The following is a 13,893-nucleotide window of genomic DNA, read 5'->3' on the forward strand; positions in this document are numbered from 1 at the left end:
GGCATAGCGATTTAATGCAGCCTGGGGTGTGATCCTGGAGACCCGGGCGGGCTTCCTGTATGGAGCCTGCTTCTCCCTCTGTCTCTATGAATAAATAAAATCTTAAAAAAAAAAAAAAAAAGGATAGGGGAGGCATTTATAAACTGACATAACAATATTAAAATAGCTGTAGGAAATTTTTAAGGGCCACCTCTTAGTTCCCCTCTGCTCCCTTCCAGAGCTTGGAATAAAAATGCAGCTCAAAAGAAGGTGCTCTGAGCCCAGCATAGGCAAGGCCAATTGCGAACTTCTTTCTCAGAGCAAATTGCTTCTTGTGCCTTAAAAACAAAGCTTTGGGATGCCCCTTAGACGAGATGAGGCGTGATTCAAATAAACCACACACATTACAGAAATGGGTAAGAATATGTCATTTTTTAATCTCTTCTCCACTGACCCACTTCCTGACCCTTCCATGAAACCTGCGTAGGTTGATGGCTTCCACCCGCCCTGACTCCCACTGACCACAGCTATGGCCTCAGAGACCCTCGGGCCTTTTCCAAAATTTCTTCTCTGATTTTGGGGTAGTTAGGATGCTCTCTGAGGACCTGGAATGGAGAAAGGAAGAGTGTGCAGCATCAGGCCAGGGGTGCCCGTCTCAGCACCACGACCAGGCCACTGCACCAAGGTCCACCCCCCACCCCCCACCCCCAGTGTCTCACAGTGCCTTACAATGGCTTACATTGTGGCAGACTTCAATGGCCTCCACAAATCTCTTGTCCTTCAAGTAGTTGAAAGCGAGCTTGAAGCCTGTCAAGGGGGGCACAGGGCACACAGACAGTGGCACCCTAATGGCCCAAGAGCCAGGGTGCTGGTCCTCCTGCCCAGCACCCTCCTCGCCCATGTGCACCTTGGCCGGTTGCCTTACCAATAGCGGGGTTGGCATGATGACTGTACTTCCAGGCCAGTTCGTAGTTGGTGGCTGCGTCTTTGTAGGACTGCTCCTTCTCCATGATGAAGCCCATGTACTCATAGGCCTTGCAGCAGGACTGCAGGGAAAGTCACACCCGGTCCCAGCACAGGGGAGAACCCATGGGGGGGGGCAAAGGAGGGTGATGAACCGCATTAACCCAAACCTCTCAGGGAATCCAGCAGCATCTCCCACCTTTGTGAGGGGTCAACTGTGCACCCCCTCCTGGCTACCCTGACCCCCTGCATGACCCCTTTCCAGGTCTGACCCCCAGGCTCCTTGATTTCTTGAACCCTTCCTATCTCTCTCCCATCTCATATTCCCCTCTCAAGTCTGCCAGACCCTGTGCGCCTCCTCTTGCCTTGCCCCCCCACCCCATTTCCACTGGGCCCTAGCTTGTCTGGGCCCCCTTCTGCCCCGCCTCTTGTCATTGGGTTCCAACCCGCGTTTCCTCGGCCCTGACGCCTAGGCACCGCTCCTGGCATCCCCGCCTCCCCCTGGCCGCGGTGGGGGGCCCCCTGCCTTGTTGTACTGCACGCAGCTCCGCAGCAGCTCCGAAGCCAGGTCGAATTTGCCGCCCTGGCAGTAAATGTCAGCCAGCAGGAGCCAGCCCTTCTCCAGGTCCTCGGCCTTGGCCAGCGCCCACGGGGCCTTGGCCAGCCGCTTCAGCTGCATGCGCGCCTTGGGGACCTGGTTCAGCAGCACGTAGGCCTGCGCCACGGCCACCAGGGCGGAGACGCTGTCCTGCGGGAAGCGGGCCTGAGCGCGCTGCCCCCCCCCCCCCCCCCCGCCTCGCCCCCGCCCGCCCGCCGCGCCCACCTCGGCCTGCACCATCTGGGCGAAGGTGCGCAGCGCCGCCTCCATGCCGGCCCTGTCCCGGGTGGCCAGCAGGCAGAGGCTCTGCAGCAGCCGCAGCTGGGTCTGGCCCGCGGCCGAGTGCGGGTACGACTCCCGCAGCAGCTTCTCGGCCGTGCGCACGCCCTGCTGCTCCGCGTCCCTCCTGTCGGTGGAGCCAGGCGTGGGGCGTCGGAAGGGACGGCAGCCGCCCTCGCCCGCCGGCGCTCACGAGGCCTCCCCCCTTCCCTGGGTGCTGCCCTGCCCCGCCCTCCCACCCCGACACCGGACACCGCCGGGCCCTACTTGCTCTCAGCCACCAGGTTCTCAAAAACCTCTCCGCCCACGACCTCGTTGTCCGGGTTCAGACAGATCTGCACCATGTAGTAGGTGGCACTCTGGCCCCAAGTGCTGTCCTTGCGCGCTTTGTTTAGGAACTTCAGTGCGTCGTTGGGTTGCCCGATGTGCCTGGAGTGGAGCAGAGACATACCAAGCACCAGAGGGGGAAACTGAGGCCCTGGGAGAGCAGGGAACGCCGCAGGGCTGCTCCCCTGCCTCCCTGATCTGCGAGCTGAATTTCTGTGGAAACCCAGCGTTTCTGTTAAGAAGGACCACACCCTCCCACCCACCCCCACCCGCCCCCACCCGCCCGGGCCATTGCCGAACTGCCCAACACCCCCCACCCGCCCCCCAACTCACCAGCAGTAGATGCCTCTGCAGTAGTTGAAGCCTGGCTCTAAAGGAACGCGGCTGGACACCCTCTTGGCCAATTCAAAGAAGGCAGGGGCATCTTCAAGTCTGCCACTTCTCCATAGCAGATCAATTAGTTTATTCAATACCAAAAAATTGTCTAAAATAAGAGAGCAGAAATCTCCAGGCTGTGAATAGCCTATAGCTACGTCCAGTTGGGTGCCGCGGGCCGGCAGGGAGAAGCCAGGGGACCAGCAGACACAGAGCTTTGGGACTGAACGGGGACATCCCAGCAGCTTCAATGTCTCCACTGGTCTCCAGAGTTGAGAGGATAACAATAATCATACTGAAAAGCAGTAATAATAGCAGCTAACACTCACAGAGTGACCTAGCAGGAAGTGCTTTGACCTAGATATTAACTACATAACCAGGTGCTTGTTTTTCCCATTTCACAGGTGAGGAAACTAAGACATAAAGAAGTTATCTGCCAAAGGTTACACAGCTGGTAAGTAGAAGGGCAAGAGTTAGGCGGCGGAGTCTGGCTCCAGGACCTGCACTCCTGACACACGCAGTCGGTGGGCCTCTGCAGAGCTGGCGGGGGGCCTGCAGGGGCTCTACTGAGCCTTGGGTGTGGCCCCTGCCCCCAGCAAGAGGGGTAGTTTGATACTGCAGTGAGGGGGAATATAGCTCCCTTTCAGGGAGAATTTCCAGCCACCTCCGGGTGATGTGACCTCAGAAGCAGGCCACGCCCAGTCCAGGGGCTGTGATGTGGGGACAGACAGGCTCTCCTGGGTTCAGTGCCAAGCGCTGCCCAGCCTGAGACCAGGAACTGGCCCCTCAGACTTGGGAAGGGCCAGCATGTTCCATCGGGGCTTTATCAGTTTCCTGTCTCTCTGGGAACAATCAGAGAGGAAGGGGCTTCCTCTGTCCAGTCAGGAAGGAGGGGAGGGGGCCCATCCTTGGGGAGAGCAGCCCTTGCAGGGCGGGGTACTGAAGCAGGCCATCTCAGTGGGCAGTCTTCATGCAGGCAGTTACCTGGCGCTTTCTCCAGGACTTGCTGGTAGAGATTGATGGCATCTTCGTATTTCTGTTTTCTAAACATCAGTTCGGCCATCATCTATCAGAAAACACACAGTGCTCCAGAGTTCCGGACAGAAGTTCACATGGGCATGGTGGGGAGGGGGGGTGAGGATGCAGATAAGTAGGGAAAGTAGGAAAGGACTTCCAGGGTAGCCTCTCTGGGCACTGGGAGAAACAGCCACAGAAGGAGCCCAGAGGGTAGAACCTGCCTGGGGTTGGGGCAGGGCTGGGGTGAGGACAGAAGCGAAAAGATAAGCCCAGGGGTAGACCCCAGTGGGACCCTTTGACAGCCATCAGAGGTAGCCTCTCCACCCATGTTTGAGAACTGCCAGCCACAGGCAGTGGAGGCAGAATGAGGGCCCACCCCCCTTCTGTGGAGTGGCCCTGGCAGTTGTCTGGGTGTTATGGAGGAGAGAAGCCAGACAGGAGAGGGTTTTTGCCACACACTTCTTTAAACCCAGGAACCTGTCCCACCCTTGCCTTCACCAAGTGAAGAGGGTGAAGAGGGTGTGGTTTCCTCTGGAGTGAATCAACCTCATAGCCTCCCCTTGGGTTGGCTCAGGAGGCTGGGATGTTGCCCCCTGCTGCCAGCCCACCCCTCCCATGTGGAGGGCAGCAGGCCCAGTGCTCAGTCCCCTCCACCCGGCAGCCCCTGCCCTGGGGGTGGGTCAGCCAGGCATCTGAGTTAGGGGGTGGGAAAGCAGCGCCTGTGTGATCCTGGGGACCTGGGGAAGGCAGGGAGAAGGTTCTGTGGCCCCATACCACTGAGGCAGACTCGTGGTTCTTCTCGGTCTGCAGGATGACGGCACAGTGCTGCTCACACAAGTCCAGGTGCCCCTGGAGCATGTAGAGCTTCGCCAGCTCCAGCACCACCTGAGACAAGACCAGATATAATCAACCAGTGAACACGGTGGGAAAACTCAGATTGCTGTCTCACTCTTTCATAATCTATTTCTGTTAGTTCTGCCTTCAGAATATGTCTCTAGCCAGCCCCTTTCCCCCACCAATATTCCAATCATACCATGTGTTTTACTAACTAACCTCTGAAGCTTGGGGTCTGGGTCACTCGCACTTACCCTTCGGTTTGGCTCTGACCTAACCTCCTCTGGGCCAACTTCTGAGCCCCAGACTCTGGGGCAGGTACCTATATTCTGAGTTCCCACAGTGGGCAGGCCCACATGTGGGCATGGAGCATGGAGACCTGGAACCACAAATGTGCTCATCTGTCCCCCTGCCTGAGGCAGTCTACGGGCAAGGGCAGGTCTTGGCCCACTGTCTCTGAGGCCTAGCACATATGAAACATCTGTTAAGTGAGTGCATGTTGAATGAATGAATTGAATGAATGAATGGCTCTGCCACTAAGCTCTTCTTCCGCTCTCCTAGTGTAGGCTCCAGCCACCATCGCCTCATCTGGGCCATGCCACCCTTACGACTCTAAATCTCCTTGGGGAGACTGTCCCCTGGCAGTCACAGCTCTGTGGCCCCACCTCACAGGGGCCCTGAAAATGCCAAACTGACATGACTTTCAGCAGCGTCTTCCCCACCCCACCTCCCACAAGTCAGTTTTGCAAGTGAAGCTTTCCAGCCTTGTCCAAGGGCTGTGATGGCTGAGGGCCCGGGGGTCAGCTGGAGCAGGCTCCCCACACCGGGGGGCCTGGGGCCCTACATCTGCAGCTCCTCAAGGAGGTACAGGGAAGGACCTGACCTCTGCCCTTGTCAGGGGACTCTGTAAGGCATCATGGCTTGAGAGAAGGTACAGGCTCTGGCTCGGAGGAGCCCACCTTATTGTCAATGGGCGAGTAGACGAGGGCATCCTTGTAGGACCGCACTGCCTTGGCAAACTGCTTCTCTGCCAGATAGTGCTCCCCAAATTGGACACAGATGGAGGCTGCCAGTTGCTTCTGGGAGGGGATCATCTCTGGCTGCTCCAGTGGAACACGCTTCAGTATCCGAGACTGGAGGTCCATGGCCTTGGGAAACCAATAAACTCGGGATCAGAAACTCAGAGCCCAATGTGCTAGGCCTCAGGCCATTTGACAAAAAATCTCTACTTTTTGGACCTGTGGTCGGGTCAGCAGATTATCAGAAAGGGCATCTCAAGTGCCCTTGAACCAATCTGGGTCACTCCAGACAGGCCAGGCCACTGCTATGTACCCAAGAGGCAAGCTGCTCTGCCTCTGGGGCAGGAGTAGAAACAAAGGCACCCAAACAAAAACCCTATTGTACTGTACTTGTTTCCCTTTTTCCATCATGCCCTGATACTTACCATGTCTAATTTGCTCTGGCGGTCCTAAAGGTAGAACATGCACACAGTAGGTGCTCAGAGCAGGCTGGATTTTAAGAGATGCATTTGTTCTGAATACTGCCCCGCTGGGAGTTTGAGGCAGCCTCCGCACATATTTTCCACAGCATAAAATGATCAAGTGAGTAACCAGGGAGCACGGGAACAAGAGGAATTGATGATGCCACGGTTAAGTTTTGGGCTTTCTGAGTGGGAATCCAGTGGAAACCAAAGGAATAAATCGTCTCGAGCAGTCAGACAGTGGGCTTTCCTGCTATTACTGAGGAATGTCCCCCCCCTCCCCCGGAACAAGTGGCAGGCCACACCCTTGCTAGAAAGAACAAGGAAGGTATGGGTAAGAATGGCCAGGAAGTGCCCCATCGAGGCAGCTTAATGGGGAAAGAGCTTCGGCCAGAGCAGGTCAGACCTGGTTCAAATCTCAGCTCCGCCACTTACTAAGAGTGTGACTTTGGGCACATTTTTTAACCTCCTGGAGCCTTATCTGTGAAATAGAAATGTCACAGTGCTTCCCTCAAATGGCTACAGCGAGAATTAATAAGAAAGCAAAAAGCCTAATATAGCACTACTCAATGCTCGGGAGCTACTGGCTTTATCCAGTATTGTCACCACAGCATGCTGTGGACACGGGCACCTTCTTATGCCCTGCCTTCTCCAGCCAAGCCCAGCCCAGGTGGCCTTAGGGCACTTTGGTGGATCATCAAAGAAGAGCGCAGTGCAGGAATAAATGGAAGGCAGAGGTCTGAGGTAACCCAGGTCCTCTTTTGAGTGCCAGCCCTGGAGCCTTCCAGACCTGCAGTCCTCGCCCTCCCTTTTATAGCTCCCGTCAGGAAATGGCAGATAAAGAGCTGGAGTCTGTTGTCTCTTGTCAATTACCTTTTTTAAAGTTTCCATCACATCTTCTTTTTTATGACTCTTATAAACCTTTGCCAGCAAGAGCAAGTACTTGACATCGTTCATCATGGATGGGATGTCTTTGACTGCAAAATGGAAACTCAAATAAATCAGTGTTCTGGAGCCCCTGGGAAGCTGGGGATGGGCGAGGGAGGGAGGGGCCTGGGCTCAGGACCCCTGCATCATTCTATCATTCTGCAGGAGAAGAGAGTGCGGGTGTGGGGACGGGGGCCAGTATGCTGGGGAAGTGACTTTAGGACGTGACCTCACCAGAGTCATGTTCCAGTGCCTGTTTCAAAACTTTTTCTGCCTTGTTGAACTTCTTTAACTTCAGGAGCAATTCAGCCAGACTACAGCACAGAAAGTCCTGCCCACTGATCTTCTGGGCAGCCTCATAATAATTAATTGCCTTTAGGTGAACAAGAAATGTGGCATTGGGTCTGGTTCTACCTTGGAAGGGCCTCATGTTGTGTTCCCCGCAGCGGCCACCGCACCTGCGTGTCCCTCCAGGACACAGAAGCCTGAGATGAAAAGGCCCTCCCAGCTGGCAGGGAGCTCAAGCTGAGCAGGTGTGTGTGTGTGTGTGTGTGGCAAGGGTAGGGCTGAGGGGGTGGGGGGGTGGAGGTGAGTGGCTTCAGAATTCTCTCCTTGGTACCTCATTCAGCAGGGAGCTAGGGTGGAAATGCAGCTCCCATCCAGACCCTCCCACCCACACACCCTCCTCTCTCTTCCCTGCTAGGCTGCCCACCCCCCCACCTACCCCATCCCAACCTTGCCTGACCTTGGCGTACTGGTGGGTCTTCACATAGGCTTGCCCAATCCTGCTGACCAGGGAAGCATCATGTGGGTTCTTTCTATAGGCCTCGTCATAAACTTCCAGGGCCTTCTCAGGCTGGTGGGGAAAGTGTCCAGAGGTTTCTCTCTCTCTCTCTCTCTCTCTCTTTCTCCCCACTCCCACTGGAGACATGAGACTGAGGGGCTGCTTGGCAAGGCCATGAGGCTTTCACTCACCTCCTGAATGTTCATGAAAGCATCACCCAGTAGCAGGCTGGTGTGGGGACCAGGCAGATGTTCACAGAGCTCCCTGCAAAAGTAACCAAAAACTTAGCTCAGACCTATGCATCCTTCATGTTTCTGAACCCATCTCCTTCTCTTCTTTTCCACTAATTCATCCATTCATTCCTTTATCACTCAATAGTTATTGGAAGCCCACTGTGCATGAGGCACTGGGCTAGCTACCTTAGTCTAGGCGCTCATCTGTTTTCTGGAGCATGCCAGAGCTTCCGCCCTTCCCTCTGGCCTCCACTTCTAACACTGTAGACTTCTCTGCATACTCAGGCATCCTGCTTTTTCTAAAACTCCAATATGACCACGTCACTCCACTCTATTGGTTTCCCACTGCTCTTGGCTTCGCCTCCTTCACCCTGGCCCACCAGCACTGCATCCCACTGGGATTGCCTAGACAGAGTTTGTTTGAGGGAGGGGCTGGGAAGATATTTTTGAGGCCCCGATGTCAAATCGTAAAGACAGGGCTTCTAATCCCAGCTCTTCAGCATCCTGCTCCTCACATTGGCCACATCAAGCCACTAGACATTTCTTCAAGGAGAGGCAGAGTCAGGGGCCAGGGCAGGAGTGCAAATGAGAGGCCACACAGGACAGGCAAGCAGGACAGATTCAGTTCTCTGTCTTCAGAACTCAGCAATGAGCTGGCCTGATTAACTTATCACATTCAAGTTCTGACCCATGGGTAATTCCATACTTGCATCTGACACAGTTGGAGGAGGTGGCCTGAAGGTCCAGGTGGAAAAAATACAACCTTCAGGGAGGAAATACTCACTAAAACACTGCTGGAAATGGAGCTGTCAGGGGGTCACCGCCTGGGGCTTACCGGTAGCAGCTGATGTAGAGCCGGGTGTCTTTGCGGGTCTGCAGGTAGATATTGGCCATCTTCTCCTTGGCTTCCGTGTACCAGGGCTGCTTGGGTGTGATGTTCCTCAGCATGCTCAGTGCCATGTCCACGTTCCCCTTGCTCAGGGCCAAGTCCACGTTGGCAATGGTGATGCGGATCTCCTCTGGTGTGCCACTGAACTCATTGATGGCATCTTGCATGACCTTGGTGGCCTCGTGCTAGGACACAGGAACCCAACAGACCTGTTAGCTGGCACAACAGGTGGCCTGACGACCCTTGGAACCTCTTGGAGGAGACTTAGTGATCCCTTTTCCCACTCCTGCCCCCAGAGAGAAATGAAACACACACACAGCCAGAAGTAGTCCTGCTACATGGAAGCCAGGGATAGGATGGCTCACATTCACCTGCGGAGAGGCTCCAATGGCAGAAAGGAGAGAGCCCTTCAATGCCCACAACCACTGTTCCTGGGAGGGAGGGCGGAGGAGGGACAGGTACCCAGATAGCTGGGGGTACAGAAACCCTCAACAGCAAGAACTGGCCTATTCCTTAGCATCTCAATGTCTGTTGGTGATTCCTTCCCGTTGGAGACCTTTGGACACATCTCCTTGTACTTTCCTGCTTTTGATCAAAGATATGCTTTTTTATCTATTTAAAGATTTTATTTATTTGAGAGAGCGAGTGCACACGCATGTGCATGCATGTGCTTGTCCAGGAACAAGGGGCAGGGCAGAGGGAGGAGGAAGCTGGCACCAAGCTGAGGCTTGAGATCATGACCTGAGCTGAAGGCAGGCATTTAACCGACTGAGCCACCCAGGTACCCTGAAGGTTAATATTACAGTATTTGGCACATGAAAGTGTATTTGGATTTTTTTTTCATTATATTTGTACCCTAGATTATTTTAACAAAGTTATTCTCTTTCCCCATCTTGGTGTTTTTTTGACTTGGATCCAGCCTTACCAAATGTTTCTTCCTCAACCTCTGCTTTGTTTGCTTGGTATGTTTGTACCATCTTTTTACTTTCATTCTGGGTGTTTGAAACCTAGACAGTAGGGGTTCCTTTTGTTGTTGGCTTAAATCACTCTTACTCTTTTATGTAATAGGTACATTATTTCATTTACAATTTTATTTTATTTATTTTTTTAAACAATTTTATTAATACAGATTCATTCTCGGGTTTTCTGCCAACTTGTTTTTCCACTTTTTCTTGTTGTTTTCATTTGTATATGCTGCTGTGTTTGGCTTTATTTCTGCCCTTATGTGTGGTCCTGCTTTCTTATCTTGATTAATGTGGTGGGAATCGTCTAAGTTCTAGCAAGAATCACCTCTCTATCAAGAAACATTTTTGGTAAAATTTTTTTTTTCACTCTATAAAGATGGAAAAAATTGGCTGCTTATAGTAACCCCACCTTCCCTTCACAGCCTCCTCCCTGAATTTTTTATGGGATACTATTTTTATTTTGACTTTAATAATAATTTTTATTTGAAGAACTTAGCAATTATGCTGGCTTTGAGTTGAAACGACTATAATTATTTCAATATAATTATATTTATTTAGGTTAGTTCTATGTGTCCTTTTAGAGCTTAAATTTTTTTCCCACTCATAAAAACTTTGTGTTTTGGTTGTCTGGATTATATCGACAAGTAGGTTTTCAAAAAAGTTTAGGGGTGCCTGGGCAGCCAGTTGCTTAAGCATCTGCCTTCAACTCAGGTCATGATCCTGGGGTCCTGGGATAGAGCCCCACATTGGGCCCCCTCCTCAGCGGAGAGTCTGCTTCTCCCTCTCCCTCTGCCTCTCCCCCCTGCTTGTGCTCTCTCTCTCTCAAATAAATAAAACCTTAAAAAAAAAGCTTAATTAACATCATAATTCTGGAGTTATTCAATTTTTTAGAGTATCCTTTATTTATTTTTTAATATTTTATTTATTTATGAGAGACACACAGAGAGAGGCAGAGACTTAGAGGGAGAAGCAGGTTCCATGCAGGGAGACGCTTAACCACTGAGCCACCCAGGTGTCCCTAGGGTATCCTTTATTGCTTTCATATATGAAAGATACCCTGGGAGACATCCCTCCCCCATAGACATCGTATAAATACTGTTATTGTCTTCCTGAATTTAGTATTGTTGAGTAAAAGTCTGAAGCCAGTGTTATTTTCTTTCTCACAGCAGCTAATATGCTGCTTACTCAGATGCTTGTTGGAACTTTCAATGACATTATGAATCTTTGATTCCCATAACTTTATTAGGATATTACTATTAGGAATTTCTCAGTCTTAATATTTTACTGCTATTTCTCCAGCACAGAGTGCCTTTGCATGTCACTGATTTGTTCTTCCCCAAAGGAACAGTTCTCTTGGTGTGTCTCTGACATGTCCTCTGTCCTGCATTTCTCCTGCAGGAACACTGATTTTGCTCTTGCTGGCTATCTGCTGTCTCTCCCTTTCTTATCCGTCATCCTCTCAAATCACTTCAATGACTTTCTCAACCTTTTCCTCCATCAGAGAGCCTCAGTGAGGGTTCAGCCACTTTATATTTTTAATTATGGGACTAAGGGAATCACTGCTTTCTGTGCTTAATTTCTTTAATTCCGCTAGCTGAACTGCTTTGTGGATCTCTGGTGCTCTGCTTTGAGCTGATTTTACAAGATTCTGTGTTCTTTTTATTTTGAGTGCAGAAAAGTTGTTTTGTTTTTTTTTTTTAATTTTTTTTTTTTTAAGATTTTATTTATTTATTCATAGAGATGCAGGCAGAGAAGCAGGCAGAGGGAGAAGCAAGCTCCATGCAGGGAGCCCAACGTGGGACTCAATCCCGGATCTCCAGGATCACACCCCGGGCTGCAGGCAGCACTAAACCGCTGTGCCACCGGGGCTGCCCAGAAAAGTTGTTTTGTTTTGATTACTTCTTCTATTTTGTATAGTACTCTTTCTCCCAAAGTTGTCTTTGGATTTTGTTTCTTCTCTCCTTCTGCCTTTCTTTCCTTCCTACCTTCCTTCATCCCTTCCTGTCCTTCCTTCCCTCCTCCCTCGCCTCCCTCCTTCCCACCACCTTGTTGGACTCCTTCTGATCACCACTCATTCTCAAGTGAGATTTTCATTTCCTTTACTCAGGAACTAGGCTCGGGAGGGAGAGGGCGTACGGAACACAGCTCTACTAGAAGCATGTTTCCCCTGGGCTTTCTGTGGGTCTTCCCTTTTGGGGTAGACTTCGTGAGAAGCTGGGGTTGGGATGGAACCCCTGGCTCACAGGTAAGGCCACAGTTTGCAGATCTGTTATCCTAGCAAAGCAAGGGGCAGAACTGATTTTCCAGTTATTTCCCTCCTTACTTTCCTCTGGCAATGTCTCCTAGAGAGGAGCCCAGACAGAGAGAAGCAAGGAGGCATTTTAGCAGAGTTCTTGTTCATTGGCTCTGCCCTTCCAAAAGTGGAATACCCTTTCCTGGCTTGACAGTTCAGAAATTTCAGTTCAGAAATTTCAAGCAAATGCAGGAATCAGGCCCCCACTCACAGCACCCAGCTTCCTCCCCTCCCCCCATGGTAAGTTCTGAAAGGACAGAGACCTTGCTGGTTGCTCTCCTCTACACCCCCCTACCCCTGCCGCCACATGGTGCCTGGCATGTAGCTGGCCCTCAATCACCAGCTGAATAAATGGCCAACTGAATCAACTATTCTGGGATGTGGCTCTTCCCTAATTTTGTTATAGATGGAGATTCCTTCTCCACTTTTAGTTCTTGTGTTCCTCTTGGCAGACTTAAAGGAGGAAAGTACAACAAGCAGGCTTCCACATTCCCATCTTTGCCCAGAAGGCAATTTTTAACTTTAAGGAGAAAGGGCCTCATGGGCTGTTCCTTCTCCATGGCAGGATCATCACAGGCAGCCAGATACCCCAGGACTGCTGGGTCACAGAGATGGTCCTGGAGCTATGCTGACAAACCCCTTTCTGGTGAGCAGGTGAGTGAGTGAGGACAGTGAGGATCCGAGGCAGCATGTGGGGCTAGCTCCGCCCCCACCCCTGCCTTACCCCTGCCTCTGTGCTCTCCACTGTTCTTTTACAGCAGCTTCTGTCTTTGCCTTGACAGACCTTCCAAGGCCCCAGGGCTGCCTCATACAGTTGAGCAAACTGTATACTACAAAACTCCAAGGGACACAATTCGTAAAGATTGTGGTGTGATGATAGCGTCCATTGGAGCTGTGCAGTGCCCACTCTGCACAACCACCTGTGGCTGCCCTGATGGGTCTCTGGGCTCTGCCTTTATGAAATCCTCCTGGGGACAGTGAGGTAGGCAGGGGACAGATCACGCAGGACTCAGTAGGGTTTGGACTTTATCTTGAAGGCAGTGGGAGCCACTGAAGCTTTAGGCAGGGGGAAGATGTGCTCCCAGATGAATAACAGCTCAAATAATAGCACAAACAAACATCACCCAGAATTCAAAGAGCCTGGTGTGATTACCCTGGACCTCCAAATGCCCCAATCCCAAGGGAAGAGAGCACGGAATTTCTTACCAGCTCCCCATTCATCCGGAGGGCATCCACCAGTTCCAGTAAGATGGATACCCGCTCGCTGGGCCGTACAGAGGGCCCACGGAACTTCTTGCCTTCTTCCATCTTCCGAGTTGGTAGTTTTATGATCATTTTCAATGTCTTTATGGCTTCTGGATGGTCTCCAGACTTGTTGAGGGCCTTGGCCTTGATGAAGTGGTACATGGGGTGGTCTCGCACCTAGAGGAGCATAGTGCAGCACGGGACTCCAGTGCACTCTGCTGCTACTCACCGCACCCAGATTGGAGGAAGCTACAGAAGCCCACTGAGCCTACATTTGCCTTTGGCCAGCAGAAGGGTCTGAGGGATGGAGGGAGTTCCTGGGGCTACTCTCCCAGGGGCAGGTAGGGGCTGCAGCTAGCTGAGCTTCAAGGTACTGAGTGGGCGACTGGGCACAGAGGACCCCCACCTGGAAGTTGTGGCTGACGCCCAGCTCTAAGCAGTGGGAACACATGGCAAAATTGCCCTGCGCCAGGTAGATGTGGGACATGAGGAGGTGGGCATCCACGTAGGTGGGGTCCAGCTCCAGGCAACGCTGCAGGGTACTCTGGGCATTCTCTAACTCTCCTAGAAATGATAAACAGGACTCTATATCCAGGGATCCCTGGGAACTCCCAGGACCCAGTATATAAAGGCAGAATGAAGTTTATATGTCCAGTTACCCGGAAATACCCAAGTCAGCCATTTTACCTGGGTCTGTTCTGTTTC

The 13,893-nt window shown here is 52.0% G+C and overlaps 1 protein-coding gene across 2 annotated transcripts in view; it reads right to left on the reverse strand.

The window, feature by feature from the left end:
* Positions 1–392: 392 nt before the first annotated feature.
* Positions 393–13,893, reverse strand: part of TTC21A (tetratricopeptide repeat domain 21A) — a 32,046-nt gene continuing 18,545 nt past the window's right edge. The window contains exons 13-29 of one of the 2 annotated variants that reach the window (XM_077865734.1): positions 13,595–13,752; positions 13,150–13,365; positions 8,632–8,870; positions 7,755–7,827; positions 7,525–7,635; positions 7,014–7,152; positions 6,726–6,829; positions 5,332–5,520; positions 4,313–4,423; positions 3,506–3,587; positions 2,480–2,630; positions 2,087–2,248; positions 1,766–1,946; positions 1,469–1,690; positions 905–1,025; positions 719–786; positions 393–584 (exon numbers count right to left, since the gene is read on the reverse strand). In XM_077865734.1, coding sequence (XP_077721860.1) covers positions 507–584; positions 719–786; positions 905–1,025; positions 1,469–1,690; positions 1,766–1,946; positions 2,087–2,248; positions 2,480–2,630; positions 3,506–3,587; positions 4,313–4,423; positions 5,332–5,520; positions 6,726–6,829; positions 7,014–7,152; positions 7,525–7,635; positions 7,755–7,827; positions 8,632–8,870; positions 13,150–13,365; positions 13,595–13,752 — 2,405 coding nt within the window. In that variant the 3' untranslated portion in view covers positions 393–506. The remainder of the gene's footprint in view (positions 585–718; positions 787–904; positions 1,026–1,468; positions 1,691–1,765; positions 1,947–2,086; positions 2,249–2,479; positions 2,631–3,505; positions 3,588–4,312; positions 4,424–5,331; positions 5,521–6,725; positions 6,830–7,013; positions 7,153–7,524; positions 7,636–7,754; positions 7,828–8,631; positions 8,871–13,149; positions 13,366–13,594; positions 13,753–13,893) is intronic. The other variant, XM_077865735.1, reaches the window with a different exon arrangement.

The sequence above is a fragment of the Canis aureus genome, chromosome 22 (assembly GCF_053574225.1).
Source record: "Canis aureus isolate CA01 chromosome 22, VMU_Caureus_v.1.0, whole genome shotgun sequence".
In the NCBI taxonomy this organism is placed as follows: Eukaryota; Metazoa; Chordata; class Mammalia; order Carnivora; family Canidae; genus Canis; species Canis aureus.